Source organism: Hippocampus guttulatus, chromosome 14 (genome assembly GCF_054856545.1).
Source record: "Hippocampus guttulatus isolate MCC_2025c chromosome 14, RoL_Hgut_1.0, whole genome shotgun sequence".
Lineage (NCBI taxonomy): Eukaryota > Metazoa > Chordata > Actinopteri > Syngnathiformes > Syngnathidae > Hippocampus > Hippocampus guttulatus.
This window is the reverse complement of record NC_141274.1, coordinates 12459948-12481154: the sequence shown is the minus strand read 5'-3', so window position 1 is coordinate 12481154 and position 21207 is coordinate 12459948. Positions and strand designations below refer to the sequence as shown.

Below are 21207 nucleotides of genomic sequence, written 5' to 3'. Positions count from 1 at the left end.
CTGACATTAAACCTGCCCATGGGGCTAAAACAAGATTGGTGGACCGCTGGTCTAGAAAATAACCGTTAAGCATAAACAGCAAACAAGGGCCATAATTCCACAGAGACTTGGCAGCCCTTAAATACTTAGCGAGGCTTGATTGGAAACCAGACAAAGGTGCACCGTTGAAGAGGCACGCCACGCCCCCCACTCCAACTGGTGCTGAAACAAATAACACACAGACAAAGCAAAACCATGACACTAATAATCAGGTGTGTTGGAGGAGGGAAACATCGAACACGTGCGCTACAGCGCCCCCCGTGGTTCCATTGATTCCTTCATGTCGCACAAACTGATCAATTTCACAAGCAGTCTTTTTTTTTTCCATGGCAGGTTTCAAGTTAATATTTATTTATTTCTCTTACCAAACCCAAGTGACAATCAGAATACAGTACTTTTTTTTCCTTCCCCAAACATGTATTTTTTTCTCCCTTTTTTTACATTTTTCGAAATACGCAAAACAAGAGAACACTCAGTGCAATAAGACAGAGGACTCTGACAGTGCGGTGCTCTCTCTACCTTTTCACAGTGCACGTTTATACACACAAAAAGATTGTACATCATCGTTATTACATTTGAAACATTTGCCTTCCCCATGTATTCGGGTTGCGGGGCAAAGTTAACATTTTTAAACAATCAGTTTTTATTTTAATTTTTTTTGTAATTTTTTTTAGATTCAGCTTGCATACAGTGTAGCTATAGGCACGCACAAACACAGAGCTCACTCCCTTGGATACTCTCACACGCACCGGTACGACACAGAAGGGACCTCTGCAATGCCGATTGGCGCCACAGGAGGGGGTTACTGCACTTGCAACTCTGAGGGCTGGAGCTCATCCGTCAAACCCATACTATTTGGCAATGTGGACATTGCATTTTGATGTGCAAAAAGGGGGACCAATCGAGATGATGAAAGCAGGAGGCTGAGGTAGAGGGAGAGAGCAGAGGGGAGAAGGAACATTGTTACCAGCCTGATTGGATGTGATGGAACGATGATGGGCAGTGCAGTTTTCTTGGCTAAAACCTCAGAGATTTGGAGGCCTTTGTGCAACCCCTGGTCGTTATATTCTTTTTTTTTTTTTTTTGAGCTGTTGCCATGACATAGGTCCTTGATGATGTCTGTAAAAGTTTTCAGCCAATCGCAATCTATCGAGGAACAAGCAATCGGGCAGTGACCGCATGTCACACACACAGCCAATCCCGAATGAAGCCTTGACTTCCCTGCCAAATAAAACGCACATGGCACAGCTCGCTACTTGTCACGTTTTCAAAAATATATACTGTATATAAGTATCATCTTGAAAGATATTTCTTACGCAAGTGCATATGGCTATATAATCTGCAGTAAAATCAAGACGTGTTCTAAAAGCTCAGGTGTTGATTGTACAGGCTGGTTGTGAGCATCAAGTATTTACACTGTATTCTGTTACTTGCAGTGTGCATGGCAAAATAAAGGCGCCGGCATTCAATGGACCAGCTATTGCCACCAACCCCATTTTATCATGAGCAACCCATCCAAAGTGCAACCACACAGTTTCTCGCTGAAAACAGGCTTTGGCTGATTTGGGAAATGATACTGTGAATAATGTCTTTTCTAATTTGCTACCTCCCCGACACACTTGAATTGGTGTCGTAAAATACTACAGAAATAATCACACTTTCTTTGTCCGTTGCCCCACTACACTCCGCCAACATTTTTTTTTCCCTTCAAAAGACGTAAATGAAGGGACTGTAGTACACAAACCAAAGCGCCCAAAGATTTTGGCTTCTGTTCTAGTGTACATTTGGAATGAGCTGAAGTGGGTATGGATAGCAACTGAAAGCATGTCCGTTAAGGATGGGCACTTGACTGAATTTCTTTGTTGACTACGGTAAGTTGTTTTTTTTCTGTATTATTTACTTGTTGGGTTGGGACGATCCCTCTCTGATTGTTCCATCCCAACACTTGTTTTGCTGACAGAGTTGTATTGTGAAAAATCACGCCGTGTGTGTGTATGAAGCTCAACTGCCGATAGCTGCCATAGCTGCGCTTCATTCGACGGCAAATGAGTTGAGACTGAATCAACTTGCGCCCAGTGCACTCCGTTTTTGCCTTAAATGCTTCAAAACACGACTTATCAACAATCCTCTCCACACTGAACAATCGATTTAAACCCATCCCTAATGTGGACTCAACTGACAATACAACAGTGAAAATGTCAAATAGTTGCAGACAAAACCGAATAGACCATTCATCTTCGTGCTTTTTTTTTTTTTTTAGCACAACAAAAAAAAGTGTTGGGTGTAAAAAAAAAAGGTACGGTATGCTACCACAGAACAAGTATTTATAGATTTAAGATCAAAGTAGCCAAGAAAACATAATAATAATAATAATAATAATAATAATAAAGAAATAAAACAAATGTTAGATGGCATCTAAATCCCCTATACATAATTTAGGATGCTCTTCAATCCCCATCTGGTTTAGAAAATATCTATTCATCAAATATCTACTCTACTAGTTAGTTATGTTACAAGAATCCAGCCACATGAAATAGAAAAATATCAAATATCACCAGCGATGATAAGAAAACGTGACAACCTGAACAAGCAGAAATATTGCTATGGTAACACCATCGTCCTTTGACATCAACGCGCATCGTCCTTCCGTCGCTCGAGTTGGTTGTCTCGATGTCCCCAAGGGGCTGAGGAAGGGGATGGATGATTCTGGGTTGTGTGGCAGATGGGAGGTGTGTTAGTATCAAGTCAGATGGCAGTGTCCCAGAACACAGTTGTCTGTGCCGGATAAGGAGGTGGGCGGATCTTTTTGGCCCCACTGCTCTTCCCACAAGGCGGGAGGGCCGAGGTGCTCTCTTGCTTGCACTGACTCCGTTCGTGGTGCCTTTCCTCGCTCCTGTCTGGGGGGGGCCTGTCCATATATTTCTGCAATCGAGGATGTTGTCTGGAGCGGATTTCTTTGCAGAGTGTTCGCTTCCTTTCAATCTGCTCCAGCATTGTAGTGTCTCCACATATCCATGGCATCTGGGGCATCTGAGGGGCAGGAACAACGTCAGTGAGTCACAGGAAGGTCTTCAGTGTCATTCAGGTATGATTACTGTCCGTTGCCACGAATGAAAGTAAAAGGTTGCTTTGTGTGCAACCATCTGCGCTCACACCAAGGGACAATTTTGTGTGTCCAATCAGCTTGCCATGCATGTTTTTGGAATGTGGGAGGAAACCGGAGTACCCGGAAAAAACCCATGGGGACATGCAAACTCCACACAGGGGGAGCCTACACATTTCAAATCACATGTTCTTACCTGGCTCTGATGAGCCTCTGCCGCTCTCCTTTGCGGCGTCCCGATTGGGGAAGGGTTAGCAGACATGGAAGGCGAGCGGGCATATTTTGGTGCTGCTTTTATATCTACAAAGACATGGACAAATGTGTCACGGTAAGAAAGTTTTGAGTTAATTTGTGTAATGTAGCCCTGAACTGAACCAAACCTTACCATTACTACGGTCACAAGCGGTACAAGTGTGAAGAGGACAAAACGGGCATTTATTTGGGTCCAACCCCAAATGACACCACCCGTCAAGGTACAGTACATTAGTGGATAACGTAATTTTCGGAACGGACCCTCACCATTTCCGGTGGCCGCGGTCATCGGGGGGCTGCCATCTGATCTGCTGTGGTGAGTCGGCGTCGTGGTAGATGAATGCTGACCCGACACTGTGCTCCCGTTTCTCTCTTGTGCTTTCGACAGGTCCGTACTCTGATTTGTCCTGTTCTCTCGTCGTGGCGTTCCATCGGATCTGTACGCCCTTTCTTTGCTGTCGTACCTGTACTCCATCACGGTGGGGCTCTTGGCGGTTTTACCATCATACTGATGCTGATCCGAGCCGTTCAGACTTCTGTCCTTGCTGTCTCGTCTGATTTCGAGGCCAGTTCGGCTCAGATCTTTACTGTCCTGTCGAGGTGGTGGTAGCTCTCCTCCATTGTGGATGTTTCTCTCTCTCCCATCATGCTTTGATTCAGAAACATATCCTGACCTGTCCTTACTGTTACTGCTCCTGGGAGTTTCTTGCCTGGGAAGGATCTCAGGCGGCTGGTCAATTCTGCCCTCATGTTTGTGCTCCATGTCGTTCCTTGCCCTTTCTTTGCTGTCCTGCCTGGGTAGTAAATCAGGACGATAGTCTTTGCTATCAAGCCTGTATTCTGAACCAGTTCTAAATCTGTCTTTGCTCTCCTGTCGGGGCAGAAGCTCGAGTGGCTTGTCCCTGCTGTCGTGCTTTGAGTCCAACCCATTTCTAACTCGCTCTCTACTATCCTGTCGCGGTAAGATCTCCGGCGGCTGATCTAGCAGTCTCTCTCGGTTGTCGTGTCGGCAGTCTACACCGTTTCTTGCGGCCTCTTTGCTTTCTTGTCTGGGTAACAATTCCGGCGCCTGATCGAGGAGTCTCTCTCTGTCTTTGCTTTCCTGTTTAAGCAAAGACTCCATTCCGTGTCCGACACCCCTGTCCTTACTATCTCGTCTCGGCATCAGGTCTCCGTTGCTGATCCCTCTATCTTTGGAATCTCTTCTTATCAGCGGAATGGGTTCCACGGAACTACAGCTCCGTTCTTTAGGATCCCGCCTCACTGGAATGGGCTCCACGCTGCTGTAGCCCGGGTCCCTGCCGTCCCTGCTGTCCCTGCGAACGAGCGGTGCGTCCATACCGTTTCGTTCTTTGCTGTTGCGCCGGTGAGACATTGACTCCACGTTGCTGGATCTCTCCTTGTCTTTGTCTCTGTCTTTTTCTCTGTCTTTGTCTCTGTCTCTGCGATGAGACGAGTCTTTACTGTGACGCTCCTTCGAGTCTCGCTTGGATTCCTTGCCGTGGCTGTGACGTTCCTTGCCGTCACGTTTGGACTCACCGTGGGACTTACTTTTTGACTCAGCTGTCAGTAAAAATAAGACGTACAAATAGTTACAGATTAACCTCATTGAGTCAGTTAAGTATCGAAGCAGATTTTTGACATGATGAGTATGGAATGAAACACAGGTTTACTTAATTTGTGCATGCAAAATCATACTCAAACTGTCATGCTGAAACCCAGCATTGTTTAATGCATGAAGTTTGTCCTCTCCTATACAAAGTAGAATATCAACATGATAGTCTGGTTCAGATTTGGTTGACAGAGGTGTCATGTTGGACTGCCCATTTCCAATAACGTTGCACACTCCTGTACAAAAAAAAATCACTGCACTACAAAGTTGTCCTCTAGGGGTCAGCACCTACATACAAAGAACCAAAGCAGTTCCTGAGTAATAATAATGTAGTACCACATCTGCAATACATACATGGCCTTATTTTAACCAATCTAAAAACTCTTATCAATGCTTCTGGCTGAAGCCCCTTTCTAATATCTTCATGATGGATTCAGATTGCTCCTCAACACAACGGTAGTTCTACACCTTATATTCCCATGTGTGTGTGTGTGTGTGTACGTAGAAACACACTAAAGCTCACCACTGCACTCCACAAGGCGGTACAGTACTGTGGTTCTCGCCGGTTCCTAAATGGGCTCTTGCATAACAGTACCAAGCAGCCATATGTGTCACATATGCAATCTGTATGCAGATGCATGTGTGTGTGGCGAATGGCGATTAACCAGTTGGTATGTGGGTCGAGCGAGTTTGTTTTATGCGTGGAAGAAAGAGAAAAATGAAGCTCCCGTGGTCATGATTGTGCTTGTGTGTGTACTGAGATGGATGCCAACAACCCTCCCAACACACACACACACACTCACACATGTGTCGTGCGACTAATTAAAATACTGCTAAATGAACGTATGGGGTTCGACAACAGCAGCAGAGCTCACAGTAATTCATTCCTGGAAATGCATTGTTTTCTATCTCGCCTTCATTTGGAAATAATACAAGAGATGATTAAAAAAAAATGCAAATGATTCGTCTTTTCAGACATATTCATGTTCCATTCGTGTCAACATCAAGACATTATAAATGCCCTTCAGAGTGTAAAAGCTGCAGCAGCGTTCTGATTGGCTGGAACTCTAAGAAGAGCATGCAGTGATTGGCGAGACAAGAGCGTCTGTAATGCTCCGATGAGGTGTTAGATTGGAATTGAGGACCATAGCTCAATGCACATCAGGAGCGTGTTGCTCCATCGAGCGCCGGCATGTCCTGAGCTGTGATTGGCTCCTTTGCACGGAGGGAGGGAAGCAGCAAATAAGAAATGGAATTCTCCTCCTTCCGCTGTTGCTATGTTGTAGTTGCTAAGACTACTACAGCGTAAGGATGCATTTGTGGGCTGTTTGTATGATTTAAATACGGATCAATCAGAAACACAAGAAACATCTCAAGTTCATCTAATATCTACTGAATTGATGATTTCTTTAGCACAAGGTAGACTTCAATTTAAAGTATTTGCAAAAAAAGAAAGAAAAGGAATACTCTTTGATGGCCCAAAGTCATAGGGCGGTTGGAGGGACCTGCTGCCCGCTTTTCACGATAATCCATTCAGATTTAATAATGGCTCTGTGTCAGATTTGGCTCACATCACCTAGATGAAAACAAATGGAAGGTTGCACACGAAGCCACAAGCACTACGATCCCATATGAGAAGAGTGATTAAGATGCCTAATTTAGCCTTCTACAGAAGGTCCCCGAGTTACAAACAGCCACCTTAGGAACATTTTAAATCAGAATAAATGCTTACTGATGTCCATGAATGTCGTAAAATGTTCGTAAAATGCCATATTTGTAACCGCAAACTACATTCTACTCAAACAGTACTGTCGTTCTACATTCTGCCGCAACCCACGCCGAGCAGCGCCGCTCCCTACGTCCATTTCCAACAGCTCATCTACCATGAGAAGAGGAAGACCGCTCTGCCAGTTTGCCAGGCGCCATTAAACACCACAAAGGAGAAGAATGAAGACAATTTAGGTAATGCCTTCATCAGCAACTTGGCACTCTTACAGGAATAATCGAAGATAAGAAATCTCCGGCAAGGATCTCTCCTTCCTCCTCCTCCGTCTAGGTAAAGGTCATTTACGGTACTACGTTGCAGTGGTGCTTGTTGTCATAATTCCTCCGTGGAACGAATAGTTGAGGGGTGTGTTCAGGACATTGTGGTTTCACATTTCATACACAGGGCAACTCAAGGTGTCCTCGGTTTACGACGGCCCCGACGTACGAGGTTAAGACCGGCGTGCAATGAACTCATTTGCACAACAGCGCACGATTACATAGTTGGACCGGTCAGTTCTCGTGTGCTTTCAAATTTTTATTTATTTGTTTGAAATTTTCTGGCATTCTGTGAAGAGATGGAAACGGATCTCCTCTGTAAACCGAGGACCACTTGTCGTTTGCGATTGCGAGCTCTCATCACATTCAATGAAGGTGAACGATACCCATTGCATTTTTCGGCAAGATGTAACAAACGACTTACTCTCTCCGGGCTCTTTGGATTTTCTCCCACTGGCGTTTTTCTTCAGCATGTTTCTGCCGGTGGTAAACAGATTGGTCAATTCATCCAGCGGGCTCGTGGGTGTTCGCGAACGCCCCGTCGACACATTCTGCATGGAACCGTGGAGTCGTCCCACGCCGTCTTGCGGCGGGGACCCTTTGCCGTGAGGGGTGGCCGAGGCACTCCTTGGCAGACCTCCTGGAAATGGCACTGGAGCATCAAACGGCGGCGTTCGCATGAGGCTCAATGGGGTAAGGCAGCGACCCATACTGACTGGGGACGGGCACGCCGAGTGGCTGCGTTGATAGGACGACGCGGTGGACGATTTGTAGAGAGTACTAGGCAGGGGAGGCGCGGAGGAGCGCCCGGAAACGGTGAGGGTCGGGGTGGCCGTGAGCTCTCGACGGATGTGTGCGGAGGAGGGTGGCTCGGCAGAGGAGGTCGGGGATTTGCTGTAGGATTGGTTCTCCAGCATTGGCAATTTGGTTACATCAAGCGGGGTGAGCGGAGACTCGTCCGAGTTGGGTGAGCATTGGGCCGGCGCCGGGGGGAACACCAGCAGCGGAGGCCTGTGCGTCAGTAAATTGGGAAACGGCGCAGGAATGTCACAGAAAGGAATGTTTCTCGGCGTGGAGCATCGGCTGAGAGGCTCAGGGTCATACGGTGCTGGGGTAGGACATGCGGAGCGACACCCCACCGGGTCAGTACGATACTCCATATCATCCAGCATAGGGTACTTCATCTCCTCATACACGGACTCCCCCGGCTCCTCGTCCTCACTTTTCAAGAGTTCTCGTGCCCCGACATCTATCCCCCCCATCTCGATGTAGACGGGCTCGTCCTCACAGTCGTCAGTCGGGCTGTCGTCGCTCTGCGGCGGAGAGGCGTTGCGCTCGCACGGGGAGCAGGTGCGGTGGAGCGCTTTGGCAGGGCACACTCCTCCGCCTCCGTGAGTTTTGATGTAGGACTCGTCGAAGGAAACGCTCAGCTGTGTGTTCGGGTTCCTTTTGGGTTTGGGCGGTGGCACACGCCGGCACTCCTCGCTGCATCCTTGAGCTGTGAGAGAGGAAGATAAAGACACTCAGTCATGCCATGATAATACGCATACATGTGTGTGTGTGTGTGTGTGTGTGTGTTGCAAGCCATAATTTGATGTATGGGCAGATTTCAGATTTCATTTTGCTATGATACGGTCAAATTTGTCATGCATTTGTAATTTTACATTGGTTAACTTATTTTTACACTTGTATAAAAATTACAGTACATTGTTGGAAAGTCAGATACGGAATATGAATCAGCCACCTTTTCCATTGTAGTTAGTGGTTGTCAATTTTTTCAACAGCAAATGAATTATGATTTTATTTTGTTTTTACATTAGCATGATCATTAAAATATTATTATTATTATGATTATTGTACTGATTAATATATTAAATAAATAAATACTCTTTTTTTAACAGGAAGTGTGATGAACTCACTGTTTACATGATCCCTATGGCTTTTTGTTGTAAGGAGCAACGGGTTCAATCATTGAGTTTGGTTTTGAGATGTACCATCTTTTTTTTCCCCTTTCTTTCAATGAATCATTGAATGAGATTCATTCAGCGGTCACGCAGTGCAACACGTGTGGTTCAGTGGGTCAGATGTAGGCCAATGTGCATGGCTAAGAGCAGTATCTCGAATCAGGTATGTGGGAATGGTCGAGGCATATGCGTGTTTGTAGGTCACATATACAGCAGCGGATGCGGTATGCAAGTGTCGTATCTGGGTCACACACAAACACACGCTGTGGAGCTTCTTTTTGATTGCGGTGACGTGGCATTGCAGTGTGAATCTCTTTTGATGTGCTGCAGTGAGCTTATATGATGTTTTGCTCGACCGGTTACTGCAGAAGAACACGTCATCCCCTCGGAATGTTGCACGTTACGCCATTGAACCGTCGTCATCCAGTCGTCGTTCAACATGGCTTTGCGGGTCACATCCTGAGATGTTTTGATCAAGAGAGCCCCTTCCGCTGACAGGCCTGGTGGTGGTGGTGGTGGTGGTGAGGGTTGCCGAGACCCATCATGGCTGAACCTTTTCAAGCTGTCAAGATTTGCGCTTTTAATAATTCAGACAGCAGATGGCCCAGACACACGCATATACAGTACTTCCCATAACTGTATGACTCACCAGCATCTCACGCACGCACGCACACAAATTTACAAATGCTCACGCATGAGATGGAAATGAGGACAGGTATTGCATGTGGTCCCATGTCAACGGAGATAGGCCCCAGAGCCCCTTTTGAAAACAAGAGATTTTTAATATATCTTGAGTGACACCAGAACTAGAATTTCTCTAACACATCTTGCATTTGCTAAATTGAAGTTTTTATGTTTGCCTGCAATCCTGAAGACGAAAGGAATGCTTTAAAGACAATATGTTTCCTCGAGTGGAAAAATCATTCGTCATAATATTCACGCCAAGCCAGTCGTTGCCAATTCAACATCGCAAAACTAGATTCACTTCTGCGTGACCTCTAAAGAGTCCGCCTTTGCCTTGGCAAGTGCAAACTCTCAAGAGTCCGTAACTCTTGTGAAATGGTTGAGATGAACACAATGGCTACAAGGCCAATTAAAGCTGCGGGCAGCGATGAACAAACCTTCACACACACACACACACACACACACTCACACACACACACACACACTTTTTTTTTCAGAGCCAATCCTTGAAAAGGGTGTTACACAGATAAGCATCCCAAAGCTGTGCAAAGCGGTGCTATTCATGCAGATGTGTCTGTGATACACTCCAAGGTTGCTGTTATTATGAAGGCGATGCTTGTTATTTTGAAAAGACACACATTCGGCCGTCCATTGAACAATTCCTGTGTGGTAAGCCGTAGATGATGAAATACACACAAGACTGGTGCACAACTGCTTGTTTCCTGATTGCCTCATCCGAATATTTAGCGTCAGGGCACGTACTTTACACGGAGCAAAACCCCACAGCACACCACCAAATATAAAAAAAATGGAACATAATATAGACACCGAAACGATGACAATCAGTCACAGCTTACAAACTGATTTTACAATCTAATGGAAGGGCGTTGTTGTTGGGGGTTTTTTCTGCCCGTCACTGTATGTCGCTGGCATGGATAGATGAACAAAGATACATTATTTGTTGGACATAAATTCTCTCTTTTGTGACATTGAAGTGAAACTGGATCATTTCTCGAGACACAACTGAGGATCTCTCCCTTCGCAGTGGTTGGGAATCAGTATTTTAGTGGATTCGGGTGGATGATATGATTTCAGTGAAACATCTGTGTTGTCTAGCATTTTGATGTGTGTGTGTGTGGGGGGGGGTGCCTGTTGTGTTGGTGCAGGTGCATGCATGTTCCTTCATCAACAGCTGCATTCTTGTACACACAGATTCACGTGGTGGATCAGTTTCAGCACCGCTCGTGACATCTCCTCCTTCCCTTCCCTTCCCCTCTCCCTCGATTGCTCCCTTTCCCTTCCCGTTTGCCCGCAACCCTGTATCCCCATCCTGAGGGAAACTAAATCTAGGTCATTCACTTCTCCTGAATGAATTCTACTCGACCAAGCTCCTCCCCTTCTCGCTACAGTGCACGCAACCCCCCCCCCCCCCCGCCCCCTCCGCTCCCCTCAGCCAGGAACACCCCCACAGGCTCGCCCTCATTGGCTGCGCAGCCTCCGACTCCAGCATCTCTGCAGCTCCATTGGATTGCGCTGAGCAGGGATGTGGTGATTGGCTGGCCAAGGTTGGGTCTTGTTTCTGTGGGATGGTTGCCGTGGTGCCCAGGAAGATCTGTGCGCACACACGGACATCCCCACCAATCTCAGTCAGGCTGGGCGAGTCCCTTCGCGTCACATTGGCAGTCGAGCATCCCAACTGAAATGGACTCGAAAACCCTCAGCAACCTGTTTTAGTTTGCTCTAACAGCCTTGTGTTTCAACAATATAATGTACGACTGCTTTATGCAAAATGTTCATCGGGAAAAATGTTTCTGAAGCTCATTTGGTCTCAATCCTCTCCATGAGAGCCTTTAGGATACAGAGTCTCCTATAATGAAGCCCTTGTTTTGATCCGTGGGCAAATGTGTTTATTCTGCCCAAACAGACTGACATTGCTGCGGGGTGCTGCTCCTCGGTCTTAATTATGCCATCTCTACATCTTGACATGCCAGTTTGAAGCCATAAAAAAACAAAAACGTTTTGGCTTTAATTGGTAATTGACCTCAAACTATGGAACAGTTTTTCAGCACGTAGACTCTTTTACTCCCTTCACATATGACTGTGCAGCCGCCCGCACAAAAACATTGTATGAGCACAATGAGTTCACACAACCATCCGCTGGGCCAAAGTTACCCGGTGAATCTGAGATGAAACAAACGAACAAAGCCGCAAAGTCAGCTGGAATAAAGAGGACAAGCGGTAAAGGGAATGGATGAATGGATGCAGTCAAACTTTGAGATGTTTCCAACATTTTGTCCCTCACGCATGGAAAAATAAACCAAGCAAAATGTGCATTACACGAGTTTCAGGTCACTTTTAAAGTCACTGGCATTTTTTTTTGATTGTTTGACAAATAAAAGGTTTGTGATTTATGCTTTCTGTACTCAATGATGAACGTCTGTTGTGTTCTTCAAAATGATACTATGTGGTAACGGGCCACTGACAGTGTCGCGCTTCACATACCCGACTTGGTTTTCTGTCTCTGGATATGCCCTGTGATTAACTGGTTTACGTGAAGGAATCACTGCCATAGTGTAGTTCTGTCGTATTTAACTTTTACATTCGATATGTTTGCATTTAATTGTTAAGAACTGTTTTTAAAATATATATATTTATTAATTTATATTTTATTTTGTTTGGTGGAAGTCAACTCAAAAATGCTCTTCTAGTTATTCAGGGCTCAAGTAAGAAGCGGACATGTTTGGTCATGTGATGTTCTCAAGCTGAGTCGTGATTGGTCATTACCTGAGGCCTGAGCAACTGTGATGTCATTTTTGGTCGACGCCAAGTGGCAAAATGGCCACCCCGTGAGATGGATACAAACGAGTGGATTTTCTTGCTCAATACAAGCGCAATACTGATCAGAATTCCGTATTTAGACGAGTGGAGGGTGCATCGAACATATTCTAAAGATATTTTACATGACTTTCTCATTTTTACGTGCAATACTTTAAAGATAGTGAATCATGAAGTACAGTTCCTGTTTGTATTGACCCTTATGTAAGTGCCATGTTGATGTGAACCATGCGTAATGTTAAAGAAGTTTAAATAATATGAAATATTCTTTGTCGAAGTATGCCTCGTTTATTTTTATTTTTTAATGAGCGCTTAGGCCTTTTTATTGTAATGGCGGTAATGATGGTGATACTTGTAGAGCGATGTGTTTTTTGATGAGCTACTTGGTATCCAAAGTACTTCTTTACATGTATTCAGTGAGGCATCTGTTAATCCAATTGTGTCTTACTGCGGTTAAATCTGACCGGCTCGCTAGATGTCATGTCCGTGTCGAAGAAGCAGGGTTGAAGAGGGCACCTCAGAGAGGAGCTAAATATAGCGCCGCACTTTTGGTGTGAAGTGCCACCGCCACTCACCATCACATCTGTCTCCACGACAGGCGGACACGGGGCTGTGGTCCACCGCTTCGGACGACATGCTCAGCTTGGTGGCCGGGTCCCTCCTGGGTTTGGGCGGGGGCTGCTTCCTGGAGGTTGGGCTTCCCACCTCTTCGTCTGCGCCCCCACTGTTGCCACCCACGGAGTGGAGGGACTGGGATCGCACAGAGAAGCCCTGCCCACAGGCCAAAGCGTGCGGGTGGGGCATGGGCATGCGTTCCGGCGGGTCTGGCATGCTGATGGAGCCCATACGTAAGTGCTTGCCTTCCGTTGCTATGTCCTCCCCCGTCCTACACAAAGGTAAAAAGGAGATGTTGTTGGAATAACATGCGTGCCATCCAAGTCGTTCAATTTAACATTGAGGGGTGGCTTCCCTACAAGTTTAATTTGTTCCGTGACCACGCAAGTGCGCATGCCATTGGCATGGCAGACTCTGCATAACTTCCAGTAACCTGAGCTCCTCCCTGAGGTACAAACATTTTAGTATCTCAGTTTTCTTTCAACAGTACTTTCTTGCCACCAGCTACTACTTTCCTATTTGCCAGGGCTTTTACAACATTTTAGGGTGCTGCAAAAAGGAGCTCATAGATTTTTTTTGTGAGGTTTTCGTCTAATAGCTGAGGATAGGCTTCATACAAGAAACAAAATCTGAATAGGTGAATTTGTGAATAGTGAACCACAAATGGGCATGAGTTCACGTGGAGGGACAAGACATTCAAAAGGAATCCTTGCACCCTTGTCCATGCTCCGAGCAGTAAAAGAACACTCTTTCCATACAATACATAATCATCATGGCATGTTTCTCCTCTCTCTCTCTCTTTCTCTCTTGCATTTCTGCGCATGTCACATGAGCGTTACATCACTGTTAACAGCTGTGCCATCGCCCTCTGTAAACTGCTTCTTTTTCAGGGCAAGCCATTGATTAGAGTTTAACTTCCGGATAGGACCGACGGCGCTCACATTATCACACTCAGAATGACACCACGTGCCCCCGCCTCACGGAAGCCCCACGCGGGTGTGCACACAATTACCCATCATCAATGCGTGATTGGCCTAAAAGGAGCGTTCATGATTTCTGACCGAAGTAATGCTAATGAGGGTGCTTAAAAGGAAGAACGCAGATGTCAACATCTGAGAAGTTGTATTTATTTATTTGTAGTGTTTGCATTTTATTGTTTGGCCTGTATTTTTTAGTCAGGTAAGGTTAAAAAATTTTGAAAATAAAAATGCCATGAAGCTGCATTCACATGTTTTTTTTATATGTGTTAGACCCCTGGGTGTGTGACTTTGCTGACTCTGATACCCCGCCAGCCAGCTGTTGCACAGAAGGCGCTCAGCGGGGTCTGGTCCGAGCTGTAATCTGCCTAGCAACGCAGCGGTACCCATAGAAACAAGATAAAGAAGCCAGCCACAATAATAAGGTCGCACGTGGACTTGTCTGGCATGTACACAGATTGATGAAGCAGATTTTTGGCCAACCTGTAGAATCTGAGTTCTTATGTTGTTTTAATGAACCGCAATGTGTTCATTGTTTGGGAAAATCTTAAAAACCTGCCAGCTTTGCAATTGCTCTTGTTCTTTGTCTGCCAAGATATTTCTTCTTACCAGGCAATCTTTGTGTTGCATTTCACTTGCTTATTTATAACTTTTAATGAAGGTTATGAGTAAGTTTATCTTAAAATAAGACACGCTCTGCTTGGCGAAAATAGAGCACAGATCTGCTTTTTAGTGTGTGCAAACCGATACGCTAATAATTTTATGGGGTGGCGGCCTCATTGTGTTTATTTGGTTTTTAACATCAACATATCTTGTTCTATTGGCAGATAATTTTGTTCAAATGAAGTCATCTATTCCTCGTTTCATTACTTTTAGTCCTTGTGTTTTTGCAGGTGGCAAAATAAAAAAATGTGACTGGTATTTATATTTTCACGGCGCACGAATTTTGTCTCAACAAGTAGGTTTTATTTAGCGGCTCTGTAACCTGTGATTGGCTCTGACAGGTGCAATAACACAAGTAAAAATACACCCTCAATATTTCTGCGTGTGTTTGCATGCACAGTTTTTCGGCGTGATTGTGTATATGAAATTGAATATATGAAATCCATATCGGATGGCGAAGGCGGGAAGGCCTGCCTCACTCAAAGCTAACGTGTTGATCTGATTGGCCGTCGGCTGTTTCTGCTGTCACTAGGCAGAAACACATCTCCGCAATGTTGCTCGCATTTAATCACGAACATTTTTCTCACTTGTCACCCCCCCCTTCCCACACACACACACACCCTCCTCCTTACTCTTGGAAGTTTTTTTTTTTTCCTCCTACACTCTGCCTATCTTTTCTCTCACGCTGATAATGTATCTATTTTGCTCACACGCATGCACTCAGAAGCAGCCCTATTTGCATGTGTGAATGTGAGCGTGCTCACTGGAGTCCTCGCTCTCTCATTCATTCTCAGTTCCCCCCAAAAAATAAAACGGGGGGATTTGCAGGGTGGATGCGTGGGGGTCCTTTAATCGACCTACATATATGCCTCATGAAAAATCCATTTTTTTGAGACTCTTCCTCGCGTGACTATGTATGAATATTTCAGCATTGGGCAACAGTTGAAAGACAGTGCAAGGGTAAAAGGACGGTAAACTATTCTCTCTGTAGGCATCATCTTGTCCTGTCACCAAATTAACATCCGGTCCTTTCAGTGGCATGAGTAAAACGCTAAATGCATTTGAAATGTGACTATACAAACAAAATACAGTAGCAAAAATGTCCGTTGCAGAGACACATTCTTATTTCTATTACCGGTACTCATTATTGGACAACAAGTCAAGCATGGTACCATTTTTAGTGGCATGAATTAGTGTACAGTACTGTGAAACTATTCCCAGTTATTTCCCGAAAAACTCCCATTCACAGTTTCTTTGGTCTCACGGTCTCCAATAGAAGCTAAAGATGTTGCCAAAGCCTTGCATATTTTTTAAAAATACAGTCGTGTCTTAGAATACGACTGCTTTGACTTTATCGTCGCTTGGGGATTTTTTTAATCATTATCTCATCCAGCCACCATCAAGTCACATTGGATTCATTGCAGTGCAATGACAGTATCAGTTGACCACAGAAGAACCACAGAACGCTCACTTGTCTCGTTTGCACCAGAATGTCATTAGTCATAACCCTCTAGAGTGGTTTAGATCTTATTTAGGAGGCAGGAGTATTTATGTTAGACTTGGTTGCTCTGAGTTCCACTCTGCCCCAATATGGTGTGCCACACGGTTCAGTTTTGGGGCCCCTGCTCTATTCAATGTATTTTCTGGCCCTGGGTTCCATCTTAAGAAAAGCATGCCATTTCCTTTCACTGCTAACAGTCAGCTCTATGTCCCGTGTTGCAAAAAGGACCCTTTCTGTTTAAGGTCACTTTGGGCCTGGATCACAGCCTGGATGGCGCTTAACTTCTTGAATTTTAACTGAAAGAAAATAGAGGTTATGGTGTTTGATCCCAGTGGCTTTTGTACCGGACACATCACCCTGTTGACTTGGGCCCTGTGGCATCAGTCTTAAATTTACTTTTTAAATTGGCCTGTGACCTCTATGCCTCATGAACATGTGTTTGCAATCATGTGTACAAGTATGATGTGTCATTTTATTTTTATTTACTTTTATTTATCTAAGGCAGGGATTTTCATTTTTTGAAATGATATATTATGTTATTTTGTCATTGTGTGCCCTGTCTTCTAGGTGTCCCTGCTGCAACATTAACTTACCTTCAAGGGCCGATAAAGATCCTGATTCTGACTAGCGTATAACTAGCGTGGTGTCGTAAATCAAGGGATCACTTCAAACTATAATACAGTGATTGAGAGGGATTTGATGCCCACTGTTCTCATATATTTATGAATGAAATAGGTCACATTAGACCAGCTGTATACCCTGCATGTTAGTAGTGATCTGAGCAGGCGAAAGGTTTCGATTGAGCTTGGCGGGAACCGGAACACGAGCAGTGAGCCGTGCGCTGATTCGAAAATCGGGATCCACCAGCATTTGTGCAAAGGTGTAGAATCCACTGTCGATGAAAAAAAAACTTTGGGAGCCTGTGTCAGGTACGCCTGGAGGCATAGCGTGCTAATCTTTAGTGTCACCACATGCGCCGACTCTTTCCTAAGCCTTCTGCACGATTTGTTCCGTAATCTTCCTCAATGACTTTGTGTTCCCCACCCCACAACATGAACACGCTGTTTGCATGTGCCGCCCAGGTTGCCTCTTTTAGACCTGGTTTTTGGGCCGGTGTGCCTCTATAGTAAAGACTACGCAATTTCAAGACAACCCCCTTCTCCCGATACTGTTTGACCTCCCCAAATGACAAGGCTCATCTGATTGCATCTTAAAACATTTCACGTGATGGCACACGCTTCCTTTCCTGATTTGAAAAGATCTCCCCAAAAAAATGGAGCAGTGCTGACCTCAATCCAAGTCCTAAATAAATCTAAAAGTGAAAAACTAATTATCCTCCATAGATCACGGGTGGGCATAGTCTGTACTTGCAATCCTCCAAATGTGGCAAACTGCCTGCGCCACAGGGACCCTGCGGCCCCTTGGCCCATTTCTTACAACCTCGCTCCTGCTGCGAACCCAGTAACACTTCACCTCTTGACAAGCAGGACAATGACTCATATCCCGTTCATAAAATCACCCTAAAACCCCAACACGTGTGTGCAATGCTTGTAATGTTGCCATCTAATCTGCCGTTGTTCCCTCCCCTTTTTTTTTTTTTCAGAGCGCCTGTCCAAAAATCTTCCTACCTCCTTATAGCTTCCTCCTGTTTTCTCTTCTTGTCGTTTTTCTCCTGCAGGTATATCCTATTCTTCTCATTCCTGGCGTGGTCCAGGTTCTGAGCCAGCAGCCCGTTGTAGGCTTTCAGTCCGTTCTCCTCGACATACTGGAAGAAGCGGATAGTTTCCTCCTCCTTGGAGCTCATCATTCTTCAAATGATTCCACTGGAAACACAAAACAAGTGTGTGATGAATGGCCTCAATAGAGTGTGATTTTTCCTTTTTCTTTCAACCTTCATTTTTCAAGGTCATCCTCAGTGCGAAATCAACCAAAGATAGCTGAGCTATTTATAGTTTTTCTTACACTTTGCCGTGGAAGTTTTATGCTTGCTGATGGGCTTTGCATCAAGTCAGTTTCCTTGGAGAATCGCAACATCCTCCAAGGTCATGTGACATGTTTAGACATGCAGTCGACACAAACAATTGCAGCAAGATGCAAACAGTCAAAAGGAAAGCAATGTTGACATTTGCACGAGGCTATCCAATTCGGCTGTTGCTTTTCGAAGTGTGGCTTTGCACCTTTTCTGGCTGAACTCTCCCGCTCTGATCAAGTTATAGCTGTGATCGGAACTAAAAAAAAACAACCAAAAAAAAGGAGCTCTCATCTGTAAGGAAATGTGTCGTGGGCTCCGATGAGAAAATGTAATACTCTCGGGAGCAGCCGCACGGATTAATTTTTACTCGACTGCAGTGCGTGGTTTTGCATGTGTGCACAATCGTCTTCTTTTTGATGATCTAAAAATAGTCCGCGCTGGAGTTGTTTCTAGCTATAAAAGACTCTCACTGACAGCATCAGTGACATGCTTTGCCACATACTGTGGCTGTGTATGTGTGTGTGTAAAAAAAAACAGCCCGGCACAAACACCATTGCCTCTCGTTTGCTCCTTCTCAGTTTCTTTCTCAATTGTTTGCAGCCACTTGGCATCCAAGATGAGGCACGCAGCGGCTAATGAGGACGCCGGGAGTTCAGAGTGTGCGTGAACCAGGGCGTGTTCCTAAAATGTGAATTTGGAATGGTCGGCAGCGAGGAAGACAGCTCATGCTTTTATTATGTGGGTCACTGTTTGCAGATGAGCCGAAGACTCGTGTTTGTTTACGGGTGAGACAACCACTGAATTTGCACGGGGGGGTTGGCGGAGGGGGAGGGGGTCAGTGATGACTGTATGGATGTTTGCTTGTGTGTGGGTATGTGGGGGGTACTTGGAGGGCAGCCAGATGGAGATTGCAGGGCCAATTGGGAGGCCGACCATTGTCTGCCCAACCTCAGCATCCGTCTCCCCTCTGTCTGTCTACGAATAAATCCAGTGTGGCCATGAGGTTGACGGGTGTATCGGCTCGCTGCTACACATTTAAAAAAATTTTTTTTGGCGCATGGTTTTGAGTGGCAGGGAGGCAGCCGGCATCTCATAGTGCAAACCAGGTCACCAAGCGCAAAAATTTTTCACCCTCCCTATGTCTTATCGCTGATGAGCAGCCACGCCGAGATATCGAAAATGTCACAAATAGGAATGCGACTCGCTTTCAAAGGACAGAAGTGCACCGGTTCAACATGTGAAGGACACGGTGCTAGGAAGGCAGGGTTCAAACAGTGTTTGAGCTGAATTAAGCCTGTCTGCCTAATCCGCGTAAGCCCGCAGCAGCACTTTGCGCTGGACTCTGCGTGTTTATCACGCTGTTTTCATCAGCCAAACCTTTCACGTTGGATTGTCCTCCCATAACTCATCAATGTAAAACGCGATTCTTATTTGCTCATCTCCATAAAACCTGTCAATTCAGCCACCCATTTACCTCAGTGCAACCAAAGTCCACCCACACCGCCCACTCTGCTCTGTCTCCTTTACTTGATATATGGTCGCTATCTCTCTTGTTCCCTCTTTTTTTTTTTTTTTTTCATACTGGTCCTCCGTCCTCCCATGGCTGCCCCAGTTGACATTGGCTGCAACAGTTGGAACACAGATGTGCACTTTGGGTGCAGATGTAAATGAAACTGGCACACAGTTTCTGTTTCCAGGCAACCACGTGACAGGAGAAGGCCAGCGTGGATATTTTGCAGACACAATGCCAAAAAGATTGCAAGGCCAACAGCCGGCTGACAGGATGCGTGGATGCTCGCGTGCATGCTGCCGTGCGTGCGCGGTGGTGGAGGCGCATGCACCCGGCAGCCTGACGCATCTGTGCCGTTTTGCATTTCGGGAAACGCAAACTTTGAGATGCATTCTAATGTTGCGGCTATACTTACAGTGGCCCTGTGTCCCTGTTGGTTTGTTCACCAGAGTATCTTCTGTCTTCACCTGGCACATCCACCGGGACACACTTTGACCTTTGCTGCGGCACCAGTGCACTATTGCCCTTAAATCCACAGAGAAATCCATCCATCGTACGGTCCAATTGGTCTGCTCGCTAGATGGAGTCCCTGCGAGCCGGGATGAGGCTGCTGCTCAAGAGGAACTGAGCCATTGGGTGCAAGGCCCAACGCTCCCTCCCCTGAGACGGAAATAGGGAAATCTGCGCCCTCCTTTTCCGATGGTGCCAAACCTCTAGCCAGGTGCCAGCTTTGCCACTCCGCACATCAGCACATGCTAGAGCAGGAAACGCGAGATGCAGTGAAGCTGCAGACCGCACCCGCCAACTCCAACGCCGCCGCTGCTGCGAGCATGACACAGACACACGCTCTCACCTCCGATGCTGCTCGCGCTTCCAGCCTGGACACCCAACAGTCTTTTAAATTTGGATTTCAAATCTATTCCTTTGGTCTGATGCGCATGTGCACAACATCTTCCGCAGTGTCACACGCGGTGAGAGGAATCCTCATCCAGAGAGAGGTCGAGCCGAGAGGTGCGAGAATCCCGTCCGCGCTCCACCGTTCCAGCTGCTCCTCACAGGTCTGAACTCTCAAATCCGTGCCGGGACGGATGACACGGTACTTCCCAGTGATAGATCAAAACAAGAACACGCCCACGGCTTACTGGAGCTACCTTCCGTTACGACGTCATCAATCTCAACCTCTCCTCCCGTTTCCCGCTTCTTCACACCATTTCACCTCACTGAGTGCCTTCAGCTCCACATTTATGCGCACTCACATGCGTGCCTCTTTCGCTTTTTTCCGCTCTTGAGTGCCGTGTTCATTTTGTCTGTACCGTAACTGGAGCTCAAATGTGGTTTTCTGCCTTCAGCACCAAGGAGAGCGCTATCTGGGGGGGGGGGGGGGGCGATGGTTGGGGGGTGGGGGGCATTCCTCCTCTCCTGAGTGGAGAGATGGGG

General features: G+C 46.0%; 1 protein-coding gene across 1 annotated transcript; it reads right to left on the bottom strand.

The window, feature by feature from the left end:
• Window positions 1-125: 125 nt before the first annotated feature.
• Window positions 126-21133, bottom strand: nyap2b (neuronal tyrosine-phosphorylated phosphoinositide-3-kinase adaptor 2b). The gene is made up of 7 exons (XM_086129778.1): window positions 20186-21133; window positions 17917-18111; window positions 13108-13418; window positions 7474-8547; window positions 3662-4957; window positions 3339-3442; window positions 126-3069 (listed from the first exon to the last, which is right to left on the bottom strand). Exons 2-7 carry the CDS (start codon window positions 18093-18095, stop codon window positions 2785-2787), a joined length of 3249 nt encoding a protein of 1082 aa, XP_085985904.1. The 5' UTR covers window positions 18096-18111; window positions 20186-21133; the 3' UTR covers window positions 126-2784.
• Between the last annotated feature and the right edge of the window lie 74 nt (window positions 21134-21207).

Excerpts from the sequence above, each read along its gene's own strand:
- nyap2b (XM_086129778.1), bottom strand. The coding sequence starts at position 18,095 with ATGATGAGCTCCAAGGAGGAGGAAACTATCCGCTTCTTCCAGTATGTC. Across the intron at positions 13,419-17,916 it reads CAGGAGGAAGCTATAAGGAG|GACGGGGGAGGACATAGCAA; the intron begins GTAGGAAGATTT and ends ACCTTTGTGTAG. Across the intron at positions 3,070-3,338 it reads CAGAGGCTCATCAGAGCCAG|ATGCCCCAGATGCCATGGAT; the intron begins GTAAGAACATGT and ends CCTGCCCCTCAG.